Source organism: Pristis pectinata, chromosome 7, assembly GCF_009764475.1.
Source record: "Pristis pectinata isolate sPriPec2 chromosome 7, sPriPec2.1.pri, whole genome shotgun sequence".
Lineage (NCBI taxonomy): Eukaryota > Metazoa > Chordata > Chondrichthyes > Rhinopristiformes > Pristidae > Pristis > Pristis pectinata.
In genome coordinates this window covers 87173176-87196130 of record NC_067411.1, presented here as the reverse complement: position 1 = coordinate 87196130, position 22955 = coordinate 87173176, and the positions used below count along the sequence as shown (strand labels likewise).

Below are 22955 nucleotides of genomic sequence, written 5' to 3'. Positions count from 1 at the left end.
AGTACAACAAATCAGGTTGTTAGGATACAGGATGTTAGGATAGAGGATGAGGTATATAGAAACATGTCTAAAATAGTGTGTAGTGAGGATGGTAAGAAGGACAGGCAGATGAAAAGTCAGGATAATTTGCTGAACAATAGAAGTACAACAAAATCAATAGCAGATACTGGACTAAATGTACTATATTTAAATGCACGTAGCACTAGGAATAAAGTAGATGACCTAGTGGCACAACTACAGGTTAATAAATATGACATTGTGGCAATCACCGAGTCATGGCTTTATGACGGATGTGATTGGGAACTGAATGTCCAGGGGTACACAGTGTACAGGAAGGATAGGTGAGTAGGCAGAGGGGGAGGTGTGGCCATGATGGTTAGTAATGATATAAAATCAATAGAAAGGAAGGACATTGGGTCAGAAGAGACAGAATCCTTATGGGTGGAGCTAAGAAATAGCAAGGGTAAAAGGACAATAGTAGCAGTTATATATAGGCCCCCTAATAGCAGTCAGGAAGTGGACCATAAGCTGCAGTTTGAAATAGAAAAAGCGTGCCAGAGTGACAATGTGAAGCTAATTATGGGGGATTTTAACATGAAGGTGGACTGGGAAATCCAGCAAGGCAGTAGATCTCAGAGAGTGAGTTTGTGGAATGTCTATGGGACAGTTTTTTGGAGCAATTTGTTGATGAGCCCACCAGGGGATTGGCTGTTTTGGATTGGGTGCTGTGTAATCAACCGGAGGTGATTAGGGAACTAAAGGTAAAAGAACCATCGGGAACTAGTGATCACAATATGATTGAGTTCAGTTTCAAATTTGAGAAGCTGATAACTGGTGTATTGATATTTCAGTGGAACAAAAGGAAATTACAGTGGTATGAGAGAGGAGTTGGCCCAAATTGATTGGAAGAGTAAGCTAGCTGGAGGGACGGTGAAGCAGAAATGGAAGGAATTTCTGCAAGTAATAAGGAAAATGCAGGATAGATATATTCCAAGAAAAAAAGGTTTTGGATGGAAAAAAGGCACAAATGTGGATAACGAGAGAGGTGAAGGCTAAAATAAAAGCAAAAGGGAGGACGTACAAGGAAGCAAAAATTAGTGGGAAAACAGAAGACTGGGAAACTTTTAAAAACCTGCAGAAAGAAACTAAGAAAGTCGTTAGGAAAGAAAAGATGAATTATGAAAGGAAGTTGGCAGATAACATTCGAAAGGATACTAAGAGTTTTTTTTAAATATATAAGGAGTAAAAGAGAGACACTGATTGATATAGGACCAATCGATAACGGTGCAGGAGAGATTATAATGGATGATAAAGAGATGGCAGAAGAACTAAATGAGTATTTTGCATCGGTCTTCACTGTGGAAGACATCAGCAATACACCAGTTAGTCAGGGGTCACACGGAATGGAACTGAGTTCAGTTAAGATTACTAGAGAGAAGGTGTTAGGAAAACTAAATGAGCTAAAGACTGATAAGTCTCCCGGACCGGATGAGGTGCATCCCCGGGTTCTGAAGGAGGTGGCTGTAGAGATAGCAGAGGCATTGGTGATAATTTTCCAGGAATCGATAGACTCCGGCATGGTTCCGGAGGACTGGAGGGTCGCAAATATAGTTCCACTGTATAAGAAAGGTGGGAGGCAGCATAAAGGAAATTACAGACCTATTAGTCTGACTTCAGTGGTGGGAAAGTTATTGGAATCGATCCTCAAGGATGGGGTTACGGAATACCTAGAGGTGCAAGGCAAGATAGGTCCTAGCCAACATGGTTTTGTGAAGGGAAAATCCTGCCTGACCAACCTATTGGAGTTTTTTGAAGAAATCACAGGTAGGGTGGATAAGGGAGAGGCAATAGATGTTGTGTATTTAGACTTTCAAAAGGCCTTCGACAAGGTGCCGCATAAGAGACCAATTAATAAGATGAGAGGTCATGGGATTAGAGGTAGGATAACAGAATGGGTGGAGCACTGGCTGGTTGGCAGGAAGCAAAGGGGGGGATCTTGTTCTGGTTGGCTACTGGTTACCAGTGGTGTGCCGCAGGGGTCGGTGTTGGGGCCGCTTCTTTTTACCTGGTACATTAATGATTTGGATGATGGAGTAAATGGTTTTGTGGCTAAGTTTGCAGATGACACCAAGATAGGTGGAGGAGTAGGGAGTATTGAGGAGATAGAAAGGTTGCAGAGAGACCTAGATAGTTTAGGAGAATGGGCAAGGAAATGGCAGATGAGATTCAGTGTTGAGAAATGTGTAGTTGTACACTTTGGAAACTAGGAGAGAAAATTCAAAGTACAGAAGTACAAAGAGGGTACTCGTGCAGGATACCTTAAAGGTTAACCACCAGGTCAGATCGGTGGTAAAGAAAGCAAATGCTATGTTGGCATTCATCTCTAGAGGTGTAGTGTATAAAAGGAAGGAAGTGTTGATAAGGCCCTACGGGGCACTAGTGAGGCCTCATTTGGAATACTGAGCGCGGTTTTGGGCCCCATATCTTAGGAAAGATGCGCTGATGTTGGAGAGGGTTCAGAGGAGATTTACGAGGATGATTCCAGGAATGAAAGGGCTTACGTATGATGAGTGTTTGTCGGCTCTTGGACTGTACTCACTGGAGTACAGAAGAATGAGAGGGGACCTCATAGAGACATTTAAAATGTTGAAAGGACTGGACAGAGTAGATGTGGTCGAGCTGTTTTTCTTGGTGGGTGAATCCAGGACCAGAGGGCACAATCTTAGAATTAGAGGGTACAGGTTTAAAACAGAGATGAGGAGAAATTTCTTTAGCCAGACGGTGGTGAATTTGTGGAATTCCTTGCCACGTACAGCAGTGGAGGCCAGATCATTGGAGGCATTTAAGGAAGAGGTAGATAGATATCTAAATAGTCGGGGTATCAAGGGATATGGGGATAAGGCTGGAAATTGGGGTTAGTTTTTTTTTCCCCCACCACCATCTCCCCCCCCCCCCCCCATTTCTCATTTCCCTGGAGTAGACTTGATGGGCCGGATGGCCTACTTCCACTCCCTTATCTTGTGAAGTCACATACGAGGGCATTAAGTTTTAACGATATGGTGCTGATAGTGAGACTCATCAGCTGACCAACCTCACTTAAGTGGCCACAGGACAGTACGAATTAAGGTTTATCAGTAATCTTTGAATGACGGTCCAGTTTTCCTAACTGAAACAGGATGTATACTCTGCACCAGTCTGTAGAAGTATGAGGAAGACAAGCAAGATGAGAAATTTGAAGATTACGTAATGCCACTGCTGGAAAGGAAATGGAAATAAGATTTCTTCATCGGAAAGAAGTTCATATGCAACTGCAAAAGAAATTACAACATTTTACGGCTTTCCTTCCATTAAACAAGAATATATTTAAAATCTGTAAATACTTATGAATTAATGTTGGCAATACAACTCGAATATTTGGTATTTTACTCCTATATTGTTTACTTGTATTCATATGAATTCCCCTCTGCCATCAGATTTTTGAATGGTCCGTGAACACTACCTCTTTATTCCTCTTTTGCACTATTTATTTTTGTAACTTATAGTAATTTTTATGTCTTGCACCATACTGCTGCCGCAAAACAACAAATTTCACGACTCTGATTCTGATGAACAATGGAAACTAGTATCTTATTATTTTTTGACTCGTACTACTTAAATAGCGGATGTCAAGAAAAGTAAGTTGTGCTTAAATTACTCCCAAAGTATGCCCTCTCTATTGCAATACTAATCCACTTTTACTCACCTTCAATATATAATAGAAGGGAAACCAGGAAAAAAGTATGTCAGAAAAGAATTCAGCTACACTGAAGAGACCATACACCACCCAGTACATCAGCCATATTGTGTCATCATCTTTATCAGGGCTTTCAATGGCCTTGATTCTGCAGGAAAGGAAAGCAAAACAAATAAAAATTAATTATTGCTGGCAAGTATTTCAAGAACACAAAGAGAATCTGTGTTAAATTTAATATATTCTGAATAGGTGGACATATTGGAAGACCAGATGCAGAAATACCAAGGTACAGGTTGAAACTTTCTAGTCCAGCAACCTTGGGACCTGACCAGTGCCAGACCACAGAAATTTCCCACAATCATCTTCCTCCGAGCAGGAGAACTGTTCTTTTTAAATACAGACACTCCTCGGATTACGGAGGGGTTCCGAGAAATGTCTGTAACCCAAAGTTCCCATATCGGAAATGCTGTAAGCCGAGATCTCAAAAGTTGCACTGGTAGGTTAATTAACTCCAGGTTAGTACAGGTCTCAGTTAATTTTAGGTCTTAGTTAGATTTAGTTAATTAGTACAGATCTTTACTACAGATTTATTACATGGTAGACCGTGGGAGTTGCCAGACCACAGGAGCTGGACGAGAGAGTTTCAACCTGGGATAGTTTTCAATGTAGTGTATAAATGGGGTTTTACAATAATGCCAGGATTGCCCAAGAAAGGTAAAACAAAACAATGAAAAGTGTACCAAATCAGTTTTGAACATGGTTATTTAACCCAAACTGCTGTTGAAATAGAAATCTTTAAAAATGCTACAAAGAAGACAAAGTTTTACATAAAAAGTGCTTTCAAAAAGTGTCATCAGCTGAAGATGCCAAGTCATACTGGCTCTCAGTTTCTCTCTGCAGGTAAATCTTCCAGCACTTTACCACAAAAACCAGGCCTTATGCCTCCACTGTGCATTTTTACTACAAAGGGAATCAGAATTGATCCCAATGACCCCTATCGTGATCACATCAATCAGGAGTATTCTCGTACTCTTTTATGACATAGCAAGCTGCCATTTGGCCCTATTCCCCCACATTTCTCCATAACTCATGCTCTCTTATATGCTCAGGAATTCCACCCTGGATTCTTCTGCCACCCACTGATTTACAGTAGCTAATTAACATACTTCTTTGGGACGACAGAGGAAACCAGAGCACCGTGAGGAAACCCAGAGTCACGGAGATTGTGACATTCCACACAGACAGAACCTTAAGTCAGCACTGAACCTGATCACTGAGGTAGTGCTGCAGCAGCACTACCCGCTGTATTGCTACACAGTCCCAAGTAGGTGTTGCGTTTTACTTTTCTCTTCCTTAGCTTTGGGAAAGTAAAGCATGGTGAGATAAGATTAGCTGAAATTTGCAAACACCGAGCATTGAACACATAATTTAGTCCAGTTCAATGCACTACGTGATGCTTTTAGGATTTGGCTTCTGTCAGTACCAGGTTTAACAATAAACTCAAGAGAGCAATGAATACAATTTGTTTTCCCTTTGTTCTGGACAGGGATATTAGAAGTCTGAATGCAAGACATACCAAGGGCTATGGAGTTAGTACAGTGAAGTGGTACTGAGGTAAAAAAAAATCAGCCATGACCTCACTGAACGGCCAACTCCTGCTTCTATTTCTTATGTCCTTTGGGTTTATGATAATAGAATAATGGCTAAACAAGAGGGAACCCGCAAGTCCAACATACAAAAATATTGCAAAATGGGGGTGGTCGAGGAAAGGTAGGGTTGATTAAAAACAATCTCAAGAAGAGTGAGAGACAGTGAGCACAGCTGTGAAAATCACAAGACCACAGAAAAAAAAGAAGCTGTCAAATGGGATCACATGGATAACTCTTCAAACGATCCAGCTCGTGACTCCATTAAAGAGCAGATGAATTACAACATAATGTTCCTCAGTTACTCAACACTGGTTACAAAGAATGATTTAAGGAGTCTCTTTGTGCTACTACACTATAATATTTAAACTTCAGGCCTATTTTCAAGTATAATCAACTGACCCAGCAACTCAATAAGGAATGTCACAATCTGAAAATCCTGGTTATTAATGTTCACCATGTGACACCAGTACACTATTTTTCCTCACACTGAATGCAAACAAACATAAAAGATTAGTTTTCCCAAAAGGCTGTTGAACAGATACACTTTGTATTACTTCAGTTGGCAATTTATTGAGAGTAATTTTATGCCCTAATTTCATTTTCTTGTATAAGCATCGTGTTTGCTGCTTAGAACTGCATCAGAAAGGTAAAATATTTGATATCTACACAGAAAAAACCCTAAGAGCAGATATGTACAGCTCAGCTACATTTAATGAGATGTTTATAAAGAATACATATTTTGTACATACAGAATTCTTGTTGAAAAATGCAGATTTGTTTTTAATTTTGGTATTATTTTTGGTTATTATGAAAGAAAGGTTTCAATGAAGCCAAGTTTCTGATTGCTGCACCTCTAGGACAGGAGACCTTTTCGGAAAATGAATCCTATCCATTTGGCAGACTGAAGGGAGCAGCGTGGTAGTTGGCACCAACCCATTTCCTGACCATATGTGAAACACAAGAAGCAGAAGCAGGCAGCCATTTAGTTCCTCACATCTGCTCTGCCATTCAGTGAGAGCACAGCTGATCTGTTGGCAGAGTGCCACTTTTCTGCACCAGTCCCATCTCCCCCCCCCCCCCCATTCCTTTAATATCTGAAAATGTATCACAGTCTAGAACGTACTCAGCAACCGAGTCTCCACAGCCACCTTGGGTAAAGAATTCTAAAGATTCACCACCCTCTGGATGAAGGAATTTCTCATCTCTGCCCTTATTTTAAGACCGTGACGCCAGATTTAAGGCACCCCGGCCAGGGGAATCATCCCTACAGCTATTCTGTCAAGTCCCCCTTGCAATCACCTCTCCTGGTTGCTAAATTTGCCGATGATACAAAGGTAAGTGGGGAAGTAATTTCTGAAGATAACACAAGGAAGCTATAAAAGAGATATAGAGGTAGGTTAGGTAATGGGCAAAGATCTAGCAAAGGAAGAATAAGCATATCAATGCCATCTCCTTTTCTCATAAGAATATATCAGAAATAATGTTGGATATGTGAAACTGTCCATCCTAGCAGGAAAGATGCTGGGGTGGTGTGGGGGTGCTGCACAAAAGGCTAGTATGCAGGTACAGTAAGTAATCAGGAAAGCCAATGGAATGTTACTGGATTATTGTGAGGGAATTAAAGCAAGGAGATTATGTTTCAGTTCTGTAGAGGAATGATGAAAACACATTTGAAGTAGTTTGTACAGTGTTGCTCCATACAAGGATGGATGTTAATGCATTGGAAGCAATTCAAAGAAAGTTTACTTGATTAATATCCAGAACAGATGGTTTGTTTAATGAGGAGAAGTTGGACAGGTTAGGTTTACACCCACTGAAGTTTAGAAGAGCGAAAGAGTCCATTTGATCAAAACATACTTGATCCTGCACTCAAGGGATCTTGACAGAGCAGATGTGGAAGGATGTTTACTCTTGTGGGAGAATCTAAACTAGTCACTTAAAAAAAAAATCACCCGTTTAAGGTAGATGAGAATTTTTTTTTCCCCCTCGCGAGTCTTTGAAACCCTCTTTTTCAAAGCACGGGGAAAGAATGGCCCTTGAATATTTTTTTTTAAGGCAGAGGTAGATGGATTCCTGATAAGCAGTGGATAAAAGGTTACCATGTATATTCAGGAATGAGGGCCTGAGGTTTACAATCAGATCAACCAGATCTCATTAAATGAGTTAGTGCATGCGATATGACAGGTTTAACTTATTCTTGCAACAATAATGCTGACTTCTGGGTTGTTAGAGTAAAACGACATCCACTTCACATTTATTCACATTTTTCTCGCCTGGTACCAGATCTACACATTTTTTTAAAAAATCATCCTGTTGTAACACGTATGCCACATGTAATATTGGTTCATATTGTAATAATAGTCCTTTAATGCTATCGCCTGTATGAGGATAGTTTGCGACTTCCTCTAGGCTCATACTGCAACATTATGAAGCACGAGGCGCAGTGACCTACTGCTGGTCCCAAATCATTTGTATTTTCAAATTCGGTGCCAACTAGCGGGAGAGATGGTGGTTACAGAACCTTCTCATGCTGCGAGAAGATCTCAAGCTCTTCAACCTTCCCTCCACCCCAGAGCCACATGCCTTCATCTGTGAATCCACAGCAAGTTCTATGACCTTGTTCAATTACCAAGTAGATGGGCGAAGAATGGTCAATAATCACCCTGGTGGAAATGATGGGAGAAAAACATTAAACAAAATGCTGGAAACATTCGGTTGGTCAGGCAGCATCTGCGGAGTGGAAAACCAAACTAATGCTTTGGGTTATTTACCGAGTGGGGAGGGATAATCCCTGTTAGTGCAATAAGCATATTTCACAGAATATTATACACACATACACACACTTTTACACACACACACACACACGGCCATTTGGCGCATCTAGTCTATATCAGCTCCCATCAGTCCCATTCCCCCTTACCGTATTCCCCTGCAATTTAATCTCTCACATGATCACTAATTTCCCCTCATTTTTTGATTCCTTAACCATCTACCTGAAGTAAGGGACACTGGAATTCAGGAGGGAACTGGAGCACCTGGAGGAAAACCTACGCTGTCACAGGGAGAACACGAAAACTGACACTGACAGAGGTCAGGATCATACCCGGATCCCAGGAGCTGTGAGGCAGCAGCACTAACTGTTTTGCCATTCCTGCACCACCAAGCTACCCTACTTAGTTTAATCCAACATCACGGGAAAGAAAATCCATATCAATTTTATTTGCAAGTTATGAAATCGTGCGAACAGGAAATCATTGTATCAGAAAATTATATTTATTCCTTAAAAATATTTCCATGCATAGAAGTGGGCAATAGTGAAAGAAGCCAGCTGATGACAAATAGGACATGGAGAAAGTTTCTGAGGAAGTTGAAAGAAGGGTCAAAACATCAAATGTTCTCAGGGTAGGAAGAGCATCGGATTTTTGAAACCATAGCCACGCTCAAAACATGGTACATGTTCATGGTAAAATAATGTTCTATAACAGTTCCTTGTAAATGTGCAAGCTCACATACACACACATCAGGAAGCACAAAAACTGGTCACGTGGTCTTCAGTACATGCTGATAGAGTCTGCACTGCAACTGCTGATCAAGCTGATGGCTGAACTCCACCAGAAGTTTAGTCTGGACAGCTCGGGAAATGGAAAGGTGTACGGTGCTGCTACAAGTACCTTGAAAAAAAATAACTGCCTGATGAAGAGTCAAATGATTCAGTTTCATGCAACTTTGCAGCTCTTTAAGCTCATCTTTTTAACCTCACCATCCCAGTTCAATATCCTGTAGCATTAGCCCTGCCCGAGTTACAGAGAAATTCCCCACAATTTCACTCCTTTCAGAGGCTCATTTTAAATTATGACCCAACTGTCAGGCGCAGCTGGAAAATCACATTTCCGAGGTACTGGAGCACTTTATTTTGAATATTTAAAACCTTTATTGAGCTTGCGCCTGGGGAGGAAAGGCAGGTGAAGTCATAATTTGGCTCACTTTCCAGAACACGCAGGGTGTACTGGCAACACCTTGGTACGCAGCCACTATTTGTAACTTCAGTGTACAATATGCAAGTTGCATGCGAGGATTTTTTTTCTATATACATGCTGAGAGAAGTGCTTTAAAAGAGATTCTCAAAACTACTGACTGAAGGAATTAAGGCAACTCAAAATGTCATCACTTCGTAATAATAATCATAGAACCAGAGTCAGTTATATAGCACAGAAATGGCCCTTCAGCCCACCAGGTACATGCTGACCATTTTGCCCATCTACACCAATGCCATTTTCCCACATTAGGACCATGGCCCGTCTGTCGAAATGCCTCTTAAACACAGTAATTGTCACTGATTCAACTGGCAGCATGTTCCAGATAATAGTCACAAAAAAAAAAATTGCTCCCAAGATCTCCTTTAAACTATAGAGCTAGCAGAGGCAGATACAACTACAGCATATGAAAGGGCATTTGGGCAGGTACTTAGATAGGAAAGGTGAAGAGGGATATGGGTCTAATGCATGCAAATGGGATCAGCACAGGAAGGCACCAGAGTCAGCATGGACGAGGTGGGCCCAAAGTCTCTGTTTCTGTGCTGTAAAACTTTTATGATTTTAAACCTTCTACTTTTTACCTTAAAACTATGCTCTCTTGTTTTTGATACCCCTACCATGGGCAAACATGTTTGATGCCATTTGTCCTATTTATGCCACTCTTAATCTCATTCACTTGTATCAGGCCACTCCTCAGCTACTTTTGCTCTGGGGAAAACAAGCCCAACCCATCCAAAGTCTAAAACTGAAGTCCTCCAATCCAGGTAATATTTTGGTGAACCTCCTCTGCACTCTGTCCAGCACAATCACATTCTTCCTTTAGTGTGGCAGCCAGAACACACAACACTCCAAGTATGGCCTAACCAGTATTTTGTAAAGTTGCAACATAACAACCCAACCCTTATACTCGGTGCCTCGACCCATGAAGACTAGCATGCCATTTGCCTTCTTTATGACCCTATCCACCTGTGTTGTCACTATCAGGGAACTATGGACTTGGACCCCTAGATCTCTCAGGTCATCTACATCCTTTAGTGCCCTACCATTTACTGTACATGTCCTACCACTATTTGACTTCCCAAAATGCTTCACCTTGGACTTGTCGAGATTCCATCTGCCACTCTGCCCAACTTACCAGCTGATCATTTACTGAATTGCGAACTTCCTTTTGTATTTCTGGAATTTCCTCCCTTTCTCTCCACCCCAAGAGCTCATGTCAAGAGTTTATTTACAAAGTCAACTAGCACAAGAAACGCAAGACCATAAAATGATGCCAAGAACAGAATAGTTCACAGATAAGACTAAAAACTAACTTGCAATTGACTAAGACATTACCTTAAACTTCAGAAGGAAAAGGATGTACTTGATCAATGGACAAACAGTGCTTTTTGAAGGACAAATACTGCAGGCAAACACTGTGACAGTTCATTAACAAATACATAGGGAATTATTACAATAGTCTAGCTATCAATAGAATCTGACAGCAACATATTTAAACAACAGGCCATTGGTAAATTGGGATTTCAGTGTGCCTGCATTTGCAATTAAGCATAATTAGTACTGTCTGATTAAATCCTCAACATGGTTTATTACAAATTGTTAAGTTATTTCTACACTTCTTTTTCTATCAGAGCCTATTTTCAGAATTCCTATGCAGGACTTCGACTGACATTTACTGAAGCATCAAGGACTGATACATTGCCAGAGGTGCTACATTTTGTATGAGAGATTGAGCCAATAATCTGTATATCTGTTCACATGAATGCAAAAGATCCTACAAACACTATTCCTTTGAAGACCAGGGAATTCCCTTGGCATCCTGGCCAATATTCTTACCCCAATCAATGCCAAGAAAACTGCTAACTTCTCCAACAGAACACAAGACACAGTAGCAGGAGTAGGCCATTCAGCCCCTCGTGGCTAGTCCATCATTCAATAAATTCATGGCTAATCTTATACCTCAGCGCCACTTTCCTGCGTCAACCCCAGATTCCTTGATATCCAAAAATCAACTTCTCTCTGCTTTGAACATACCCAATGACTCAGCCTCCTCAGCCAGCAGGTAGGGAAATCAAAAGATTTGCTAGCCTTTATATAAAGACAGTTCTTCATACCCATGTCCCAGATGGCTAATCCATTGTTTTGAGACTGTGCTTACTGGCAAGGTATTCCAGTCAGTAGAAACATCAAATGTACATCAGCTCTTTTGAGCCCCATCAGAATTTTGTTTGCTTCAATAGGATCAACTCTCATTCCTCCAACTTCAAAACAGCAGAGGGCCAGTCTGCTTGATCTCTCCTTATACAGCAAATTCACAATTCCAGCAATCAATCTGGTCACCATTCACTGCACTTCCTCTGTTGCAGGTATACCTTTCCTTAGGTAGGGAGACCAGACAAGCACACAACATTCCAGGTGCAGTTTCTCCAAGGCTATGTATAACTGAAACAGGACACCTTTATTCAAAGTCAAAGTTGAGTTTATTGTCATATGCACAAATACATGTCATATGCACAAATACATGTATGCACAGGTTCAATGAAAAACTTGCTTGCAGCAGCATCATAGGCACATAGTGTTAGAGATACTACATTCACAAGAAAACCAAACATAAAAACATAAATCATACAAAATTAGACAAGAAAGAATACAAGAAAGAACAAAAAAAAACAAAGTCCATTGTAGTGCAAAGTAGTCATAGTGCTGCTACACTGAGGTAGTGACTAGGGTTGTGCAGGTTGGTTCAAGAATCGAACGGTTGAAGGGAAGTAGCTGTTCTTGAACCAGATGGTATGGGACTTCAAGCTTCTGTACGCCCTACCTGATGGTAGCTATGAGCAGACGGCATTACTCAGATGGGATCTTTGATAATAGGTGTTGCCTTCTTGAGGCAGCGCCTCATCTGGATACTGCTGATGGTGGGGAGGGATGTGTCAGTGATGTATTGGGCTGAATCCACTACACTCTGCAGCTTCTTACAATCCTATGCCTTCGAATTGCCATAGCAGACCATGATACAACCAGTCAGGATACTTTCAACAGTATATCTACAGAAGTTTGTTCGAATGTTTGGTGAACCTCCTTAACCTTCCAAGGTGGTAAAGACACAGGCACGCTTCCTTGTGATTGCATGTGCTGGACCCAGGACAGGTCATTCAATATGCTAACGCCCAGGAATTTAATGCTGCTGACTCTCTCCACTGCTGATCCACCAATGTAGACTGGTGCATGTTTGCCCTTCCTTAAGTCAACAATCAGCTCTTTAGTTTTTCCTGACATTGAGCAAGAGGCTGTCGTGGCACCACTTAGTCTTGCTCCTATACATTGACTCATCACCACCTGTGATTCATCCAGCTGTGGTGTCATCAGCGAATTTGTACATGACATTGGAGCTGTGCTTAGCCACACAGTCACTTGTTTACAGGGAGTAGAACAGGGGGCTAAACATTCTTGTATTCAAATCCTCTTGCAATAAAGACCAACAAATCATTTGCCTTGCTAATTACTTGGTGTACTTGTATGTCATCTTTCAGTGATTTGAGTGCAAATTGTCTCCTTCTGAAAGCAATCTCTCACCATTAGAAAGAAAACACTTCACCTTTATTTTTCTTTAAACCAAAATGAATGGTCCACATTGTGTTCCTTTTTCCATGCCCACCCACTCATTTAGCCTACCTAAACCACCCGAAGCCCCTCTGCATCCTCCCCACAGACCACATTCCTATTTAGCTTTGTATATTCCACAACCTTGAATACATTACACTTGTCCCCTCATCCAAATCACTGAACTGGGGTCACGGGTCACAGCCTCCCAACCTGAAGTGACACCTCTTTTTTTTCCCTACTCTGATTATTCATTGTTTGTAATCAGTGTAGGGAATGGGATAAGGAGAGCCCAACGTGAACAAAATATCTTTTCAGTTACTTCGTCAAATACATTTGAGAATCACTGTCAAAGGCAGCTGGAGTGGTCAACATAGGGTATGGTGGATCACAGTTAAGTTACTGGCCAAGCATCCAGATTCCTGAAGCACTGTTGCAAAGAGCCGACTTGGAATCACACCTGTGGAATTTAGTTCCAAGTTATTCAATAAATCTGGAATTATAAGCTGGTGTCATTGGCAATGACCATAAAACTTTCACATTATCATAATCATAGCTACAGAATGCAAGGAGGCCATTTGGCTGGTCAAGTCTCTACCAGCTCTATCCAAGAGAAATCTGGAGCAACATGGCTATTAGCCCAACTGCCTTTCAGCTCCAGTGACCAGAGTTCAATCCTGACTTCTGGTGTGGAGTCTGCACTTTCTCCTATGACATTCCTCTGGGTGCTCCCGTTTCTTCCCAGGCAAGCAGCAAAAAATTAAGGGGGGTTGATGAGCATGCGAAGGAGAATAAATTGCCAAGACTACAAGGAAATTAGAGAATGGGACTGATAGGATGCTCTGCTGGGATCTGCAATGGATCTGATGGTCTAAATGCTTTCCTACTAATGTGCAAATAGCTACAGTTGGACCGTCTCCCCACGATCCAGCAAATTCTCCTATTTTAGATGTAACTGAGTTTTCCTCTCCTGCTACCACCCCTGGCAATGTTTTCCAGACCCTTACCATAAAGGGCCAAGGAGTTTTTTCTCCATTTCATTGCCAATCACCTCCTCTGCTCTTAAGAGAACACCACCAACTTCTCTAGCCTATACACAAAACCACATCCTGAGAGGAAATCAAAATGCTACATTTTGAGGAGGTGAAAATTGTAGGTCCTTTAGTACCAACATCTGTTTGAATTCTAAGCTACTTAAAAGAAGTTTTACGAGAATGTTGCTAGGACTTGAGGGCCCGAGTTATAGGGAGACATAGGGCAGGCTAGGACTTTATTCCTTGGAATGCAAGGGACAGAGGGGTATAAAATCACAAGGGGCATTGATAAGAGTGAATGCACAGAGTCTTTTTCCTAGGGAAAGGGAACCAAAAACTAGAGGGCATAGGTTTGTGAGAAGGGATAGCTTTAAAAGGGACCCGAGGGGCAACTTCTTCACGCAGAGGGTGGTGTGTGTATGGAACGAGCTGCCAAAGCATTTGAGGCAGGTATAACAACAACTTTTAAGACACATTTGGATAAGTACGTGGATAGGAAAGGTTTAGAGGGAAATGGGCCAAATGCAGGCAAATGGGACTAGCTTTAGGTGGGCACCTTGGTAGGCATGGACCAGTTGGGCCAAGGGACCCGTTTCCATGCTGTACTACTCTATGACTAGAAGAGGAGCCATGACATTACTAAGAATGCTGTTCCTTTCTCTTACCAAATTAGTTTGACTGGATTGATTCTATGTCAGAGTCCACATGACTCCTTGTGAAATTCTCCAGGAAATTTTAATTTATCCAATATGCAAGGATAAACAAGGAAAATTGGTCAGGGTTTGTTTCAAACCAATCCAATATCAGCAGTCTTCCATCAGTCAAGTTGGAAATTAGCTCTCTTCTTCCTCCCCTCTCAAAGAGCAATACAACTTTTCACCACAGTACCTAGAAGGATGCTTTCTAATATCAATGCACACAGAAATAAGTAAATGCACCAAACATTTGATTAAGAGGTTTGCAGATCCAGAAATGGGAAATTTGACAGAAATTAATTTGCAGAAGTGGTCAAAGAGTGTTCTGGGGGCAGCCTGCAACAGTCGCCATGCTTCCAGCGCCAACGTAGCATGCCCACAACTTCCTAACCCGCATGTCTTTGGAACACAGGAGGAAATCGGAGCACCCGGAGGAAACCCACGCAGACACAGGGAGAACGTACAAACTCCTTACAGACAGCGGCCGGAATTGAACCTGGGTCGCTGATGCTGTAAAGCGTTATGCTAACCGCTACATTACCGTATAAATGCACACAATGGATACTTAAAATGGAAAAGTGTTCTGCCTTGGAGTCATTGTATTGAAGTATCTAGACAAGCATTTGAATCGCCAAGGCATGGAAGGCTATGGGCCAATTGCTGGAAAATGGCATTAGTAAAGATGGGTACTAGACAGTCAGCATGAACTCATTCCTGCACTGTGAAAACTGTGACTCATTTATTCTGGTAAGCAAAACATTAATCAATAAAACCTGTTCTCTTAAAATTCTCAGTCTATCTGTACAAACTTATTTTATGCCACCTAAACACAAAAAGTATTATTCTTATAAAGATGCAGGTGAAGAGAGAGCCATTTTTAAAAGTGCAAAATGCAGTCATTTGTAGGCAATAAATAAATTACCCAATTTTTAAAGGATCTTTAAAGATATCCCGTTCATGGAATATCAGCTTTATCTGATACAAATATTACACAGCATTTCAATTGTTCAATGTTATGACTAAGTAAAATTGAATCAACAGGGCACCCATGTAGCTGTTTGAACTGTTGACGATGCAGTAATTATGAAATACTTCAAGTCAAGGGCAGAGAGTAAGAGGGCTCTTTAATCTTGGTTGTATTCCGAGAGTGATAGGTGCTCCGAAGATGTGAACCATGAGGAAACTGATAATAGCTCACCAGCTACTCTTCCCGACTAAGTCAAACTCAAATTAGAACCTATTTTACAGAGGACGTACGTTAAGCTCCCTTTTCCATGCCAGATATTTCAAAGTTCACCAATGCTTCATGGTGCTTAAGTGTTGCATTATAAATATTTTTCTTCATTCTGCCATACGTATATAAAGAGGCAGATGCTTCTAAAAAAGAAATCAAAAGTTGGAAAGATTCCTCTTTACAAATAATATTTGCATTTCCTGTTCCCAGGCAACTATGTTAACACTTAGTTCCTACTGCTGTGTTACCAAAATGCAGCAAGATCAGAAGATGTGTATTCCTGCAGGGGTGTATATCCTGTACCTCAGGGATTCCGGACAGTACCTAAAACTGCAAGAGTGAAGTAAGAATTGCTACAACTAATTACCCTGCAGCTCTTAATTAGAATACTGCATCCAATTCTGGTCATCTAACTTTAGGAGAGATGAAGGAGTTGGAGTGGGTGCGGAAAAGATTTACTAGAATGGCTCCAGGAATGAGGGGTTTCAGCTATAAGATTAAGGTGGAGATGATTGGCCTCCTTGTGAAAAAATAAGGTTGATGGAGTTGTAGAAAGTCATGGCTGGTTTAGGTCAGGGAGATAGCAGGAAACATTCTTATTAGTAAATGGTTCAAGGTCTGAGGACCCTGATTTAAAGTTTTAGTCAAAAGGTACAAAGAAAATCCTTTTCCTTCCTTTTTCTCTTTACACAGAGAGTAATTATGATCTAAACATTGTTCCCTGTGAGGGAGGTGGAAACAGAGTCAATCAGGACTTTTAAAAAGGAATTGGATTGGCACTCAAGGAAACATAAGCTGTAGTGGTATGGAGAGTTAGATATTGGGACTGACCGAATTGTTTAACTGTGAGCCAGCATAGACTCAATAGGTCAAACAGATCCTTTCTGTACCATAACAATTTTTATGATACTAGACAGCATAATTTTGTCACTTTGCAAAATCTATGCTTTATCAGATGAACAAACTGTGTATCACAATATAACTTACTTTATTTCAAAGGATATGGTGTAGTGCTAAGAATATTATTTCAAATAAGCCTTTCACTCATGCCTATATGATTATACTTTCACTGCTGAAAATTAATATTGAATATAATAATACAAATTGACCCAATGGCTGAGTGGATAAAATATACCCACTTAAATGGCAAAGACACAATTAGACCAGCAAGAAGCCAAGTTTTATCTTGGATTGTGCTGAGTTAGCCAAGGCAACAGTCTGTGCTAAGATTAGACTGAGTATCCTGGAAATAGGAGAGGATAAAACAGACAGAATTTCCAGTCTTACTAAGCAGCCTCTGCTGAAAAAAAATGTATATTTAGATATCAGATATGTACCAAATTGGGCTGGTTATACTCCACAATTAATTGTTTGCCAATACTCAGAGCCAAAAGATAAAAAAAAACAAGAAATGGTTACCAGAGCAAAACACTGCAATAACACCCATTCCCTAACTGGATGATTCTCAACCTATTTGCCTCACTAGATTACAAATGGAGCTCTCATTGTGTTATATAGACCACACCCAAGAGAGTTACTTCCCATCAATTTAAAAAGTGTTTTGAATCTAACAGCAATGCAAATGAATATCCTGTAGCACATCATTTCTACATTTAAAATGTATGTGCTAGACATTTGACAAGGAGCAAAGTTAAATAATACTAACTGCTAGAATAAATCTAGCTTAAAAGGATGTCATATTGACTGTACTGAATGGGCCACATGGCCCAGAGGTTGAGGACCAGTGTGCTAACATAAAACCTATCTCCTAACATGTTTCACTATAATCTAGAGAGAAAAAATAAATTCTGAATTCTTCATTAGTCTCGGATTTGGACATGGTACAAATCAGTCTGTTCAGATAACTTAACAGGTAAACAGCTAAAAATATAGATAAGCAAACCTTTATATTTCCCTGTTAGACCACAAATTGACCTTGATAAAATCACGTGAAAGCAAAGCTATCACACTCCAATGTGAAGGAGGCCATAAGTATGGACAACAAAAGAACAAAAGGGAAAATTTCTACTGCAAAGCACAAAAAATTGGTAGCTAAAGCACTCAAAACACCCACTGCTTATTTCAACTAAACATTGGACTGGGCTGTTCATTTTGATTTTTAAATATGACCAGATGAGCTTATCTCATCAAAATTTCAGCTACCGAATAGGTGGAAAAAAAATCAAAATACCATTCTGCAAGTTCACTTCAGTTATTTTAGTAATGGTAATAAGACAGCCTATTCCTACCCATTTTCACAAACATAAAAACAATAATATATTTGAAAGGTTGCACTTTCTGGTAAATTAATGCAGCCAAAAAATTACACAATTTATGTTTTCAAACTATTTTACCAAGTTACATTAATCTCACCCACAATCGTAGATAGATTATTTATGCTTTCAACAGCCACTTTGTAGATACTATTTTAATGCACTTATCTCTATTAGTAGAAGATCATTTAGACTCCTCTCTACAAGAACATAAATTATATAGAAATTAGAGGAAATATATTCTGTAAAATAATAAAGTTTAGAAGTTAAAAGATTTCAGAAACATATTTGGCAAAGGTTTTCAGATGACCTAAATTAGTCTTTAAAAAGTTAAAAATAAACAATGTGATGTTAATCAGAGATCTAACCGCCATCTGTTTCACTCTGAGCCTATTCATTCCCTTTTGAAGAAGTGCCATCTTTAAGAAACAAATACATCACATGACATTACCTAATAAATTTTGCAAATGCATTATGTCAACATTTGCATGACAAAAAAATCCACTGGTCCTCCCACCTCCTCAATTCCTTCTGTAATTTCAGCATCCATTTGGAGGCCACAAAATCTCTTTACATTGTTAACATCATTTTATTCCAAACAAAACCACCAAACTTGCCACCCTCCTTGCAGCTCTGCACCTCCCTGCCTACTAATAATCCCCATTAACAACACACTACATCCTACCAGGCTGCTGTAGATATTATGAAATAATCTCTTTTCCAGTTCTGACAAAAGGTTTTTGATGTGGAACGTTAATGCTGTTTCTCTTCTGAGGAATGCTACCTCAGCTGCTGAATGTTTCCAGCATTTTGTTTTTATTTTAGATTTCCAGCATTTACAGGTTGTCTTTGATTCTCATGTGTGTCGATAATCTATCATGTTTTGGATGCTCTAATTTATCTTGATAATATATATAGCTCTTCAAGTAGCTCTGTGCTAAGTGCAATCTCTCACATTACATTAATGCTAGAAAGATCAATTCCTACTCTCTGGTGAATTTGGCATAGTAGACAGTGGGGCTGCGATTAAGCTCAGTAATCCCAAGCGGGGAAGAGAGGTCACTTCTGAGCACCACTGGAAACTGCAGGATGTGAACCATCAAGGGCAGAACTGATTTAGGTTACAGTGACTACAGCTATTGTATCAAGGTTAGCATACTGTACAGGCAATCCCCACATTACAGGGGGTTGCTTTTCTAGAAAACAGCCTGTATCACAATTTTCCTTAATGTGACGCTGTCATCTGCGCATGTGTCAAGAAATGCAAGTTGAAAAAAAATTGTCTTGATTTACTTACTCCCCCCCCCCCCCCCATGAGCACGCACACACAAATTCCGTGAGAGCAAATTTTATTTCTGCATCTCAAATTTTTGGGTGGTGATTTGTGAATTCTCTAAGTGCAAATTTCTGTAACCCAGGGGTTGCCTATATATGATAATTGGCCACATAGGTAGAAGACTGGTGGGCAATTGACACTTGTGGAATGGTGCACCGTCATAATTTAATGCATTTTAAATGGTAAAAATTGAGGTAATGAAATTAATATACATTTTAGAAGGCACCATTTCTGCAAAGCCCTTCCATTATTAAAAAGAGGACACGTTTGAAACAGCATTATCCATAAACAGAAAACTACTAAATGCAATGTCAGTTCGACATCCTGTCAAATTATTCCACAATTTACAGAGTTCCTTGATATTTAATTAATGGGCTATTTCCATTTCACAAATCATTAATTCATAAAGTAAGGAGTAGCAACGTAGCGTCTGTTCCAGGTATATGAATAGATCAACTCTGAATCGCTAATACCACGGTCTTAAAAGAGATTTAAAACTTCACAGATTCAGATTATAATAGTGGATGTCACTTACGAGATATAAGCAGGGTAAATGAATCCGATCAAGTTGCAAAGTAAAGATGCTGCATAGCCGACCACAAGGTAAGTGGAAATGAATCCAATGCAGGCTGTTAAAATAAACAGATATACTAAAATACAACGCACATTAATGGCTTTTTCCCTACATCAAAGGGAACCAATTCAGCAGAAGGGCGGAGGCATTGTATACCCGTCAGATCCCGTTTCCCCGGCAGATGTTGTTAACAGTCCGAAAGTAACAACAGTAGCTAATATTTTATTTTTTACAGAACAAATCTTTCCACTGTGGTTTCTGACATCAGTGCGTTGTCAGATAAAGGTATCGTTGGCATCCACAGGATATTGAGCATTAACCTGAAATGGCCACCCCGCCGTGTTAAATTACACCAAAAATATGGATACGCTTCGATTCGTTTATAGAAATATTCACTACTCTCACGATGCAAACCGTGGTGAATGTAGCTACCTACATCCCGTGTCCGGACATATTGTATAATAAACTACAAAATCAAACTGAAGTAGAATTAGACATAGATTCTACAAATTTAACAGTTTAAATGGCATACAGTTGATGTGCTGTTGCATCGCAGCATTACCGACAGATATCTGCCATTACCAGTTACTAGTATAGTGTTGGCAATGAACCCAAGCACGGATTGTCCCCACCCTGCGCTGACTCACCCAACGCAATGTAAGTTCTTTTAATTCCCGTTTTGCTCTCGATTTTCCCCAAAATATCCGACAGCAGGTTTTTCTCCTTGAGGAAGTTGTCCAGGCGCTGCATAATGGACGCTGCCATGACTTGCGCTGGTTCGCTCAGTGTTTGCAGGATGCAACACTGCTCTGGAACACTGCGACTCAGAATGTCTGCAGCAGGCAGGGCGGGGCGCAGGGACGCGCCGTCTGTCCGGGACGTCAGAGCCCGCACGTCACAATGTCTGTGCCTTTCTTCCACAGTGGGCACATCTTTCAGTAACTTGCTTCAGACATGAACATCCACAATCGTTTAGGTCTGTGCCACCTCGGCTTCCTATTCCTGATGTTTTTAACGCATACCTTCTGCGTGAACACTCCTCCATTAGAAATGACCTTATGTTTCATATAACAAGGTTGCCACACTTGTGATTTTAGGCCTGGTCATTTACTTAAATGGCCTGTCCGAAAAAAAGACTTACAACATCTTGTTTCTCCTGCCGGTAAGTTTTGATTTGCAAGTTTAAGAATTTATTTTGAAAGTATTCAGCAAAACAGCAACTATTTGAAGACAGGATTGTAGAAGGGGATCAAATTGAGGATAAGAAACAAGCTGAAAGGTGTTGGCACAGCGATGCACGGGACCTCTACTTGGCCATCATTTTGTAGGGTATGTTTAACCCTCTGCTTCAGACCAACTCTTTACATACTCTACCTTACCTCTTTTTCAGTTACATTGAAAATTGTATTAGTACTGCTTCCCACTCTTAACGTAATCTGGAGAAGGCCACTAACTCTCAACATTGCCTGGATTACTACTTCATCGTTTGAAGAAAAACTGCAGCAGCTTGAATGTGGCCAATGGGGATAAAAAGACGGTTGTTAATTCTGTGATACCATAGCATGTCGACAATATGCTACTTAAACCATTGAAGTAAAATGTAAGAGCTCACAATTTCAGTTTGAACAACCATCAAATCCTCAACCACACAGACTTGAGGGACGGATTTCCATGGGAGGTAATTTGCAAAATCTTTCTCGCTCTCATCACCAAGTTGAGGGAAATTGTAGTAACGCATTCAAACACTGTTCAGAGCAGACAGCCATCAGCCTCTTTTCCAACTTAGACTTCCTGGACACAAGGATACTCTTCACCCTTGAAAATTAAAAGCTATACAAAAATAATCCAATACAGTGCATGTTGGTTAAGAGGACTATTAATGTGATCTTACTGTGTATGCCATTAACTGTTCTAATAGAAATTACATTGGTAACTTTAAAACCCTTCCATTTACTATAACAGCATTCTCAAAGGATAGAACTTAACAGCACAGAAAAAAACCATTTGACTCATCACATCCATTCTGGCTGAAGAAAAGCTATCCCGCTTTCCACCCTTGAAAGCTGTGCCACTTCAAGTGGAGAGACAATATTTTTAGATGCAACATAGTTTTCCATTTGGCAGTGAACTTCACATTATGCCTCCTTAAGTGTTGTAAATTTGTATCACACTAGAAGGTCATGTTGCAGGAAAAAAAAGGCATACTGCTAGGACAGGTAGATTTTAAGGTGGTGTATGTATGAACACCCAGTTAAATCCCCCAAGCCTCCTCTGCTCCAGAGAAAACAACAGCCCATCTAATCTCTCCTCATAGCTGAAGTTCTCCTTACCTTGTACCACCTTCAGAAATCTCTGTAGCCTCTCTGCCACAAGCATTCTTTTTTCTACAGTGTGACGATGAGAACTGTATGGAGAACCCAAGATGTGTCCAAGATATTTATTTACCATTCTAGCATAATCTTGCTACCCTCATATTCTCTGTTTTAACTAATAAAGAGATGTATCCCGTACCTGCTCTTCGCTATCTTTTCTGAATATGCATTCATAGAAACATAGAAAACCTACAGCACAATTCAGGCCCTTCGGCCCACAAAGCTCTGCCGAACATGTCCCTACCTTAGAAATTACTAGGCTTAGCCATAGCCCTCTATTTTTCTCAGCTCCATGTACCTATCCAAAAGTCTCATAAAAGACCCTATCGTATCCACCTCCACCACCATTGCCGGCAGCCCATTCCATGCACTCACCACTCTCTGAGTAAAAAACTTAGCCCTGACATCTCCTCTATAC

At 40.4% G+C, this 22955-nt stretch overlaps 1 protein-coding gene across 1 annotated transcript in view; it reads right to left on the bottom strand.

Moving 5' to 3' along the window:
• The window catches only part of reep5 (receptor accessory protein 5), a 28445-nt gene extending 7300 nt beyond the window's left edge, over nt 1–21145 (bottom strand). The window contains exons 1-3 of the mRNA XM_052020697.1: nt 20813–21145; nt 20127–20220; nt 3743–3881 (exon numbers count right to left, since the gene is read on the bottom strand). Coding sequence (XP_051876657.1) covers nt 3743–3881; nt 20127–20220; nt 20813–20930 — 351 coding nt within the window. The 5' untranslated portion in view covers nt 20931–21145. The remainder of the gene's footprint in view (nt 1–3742; nt 3882–20126; nt 20221–20812) is intronic.
• Nucleotides 21146–22955: the final 1810 nt, after the last annotated feature.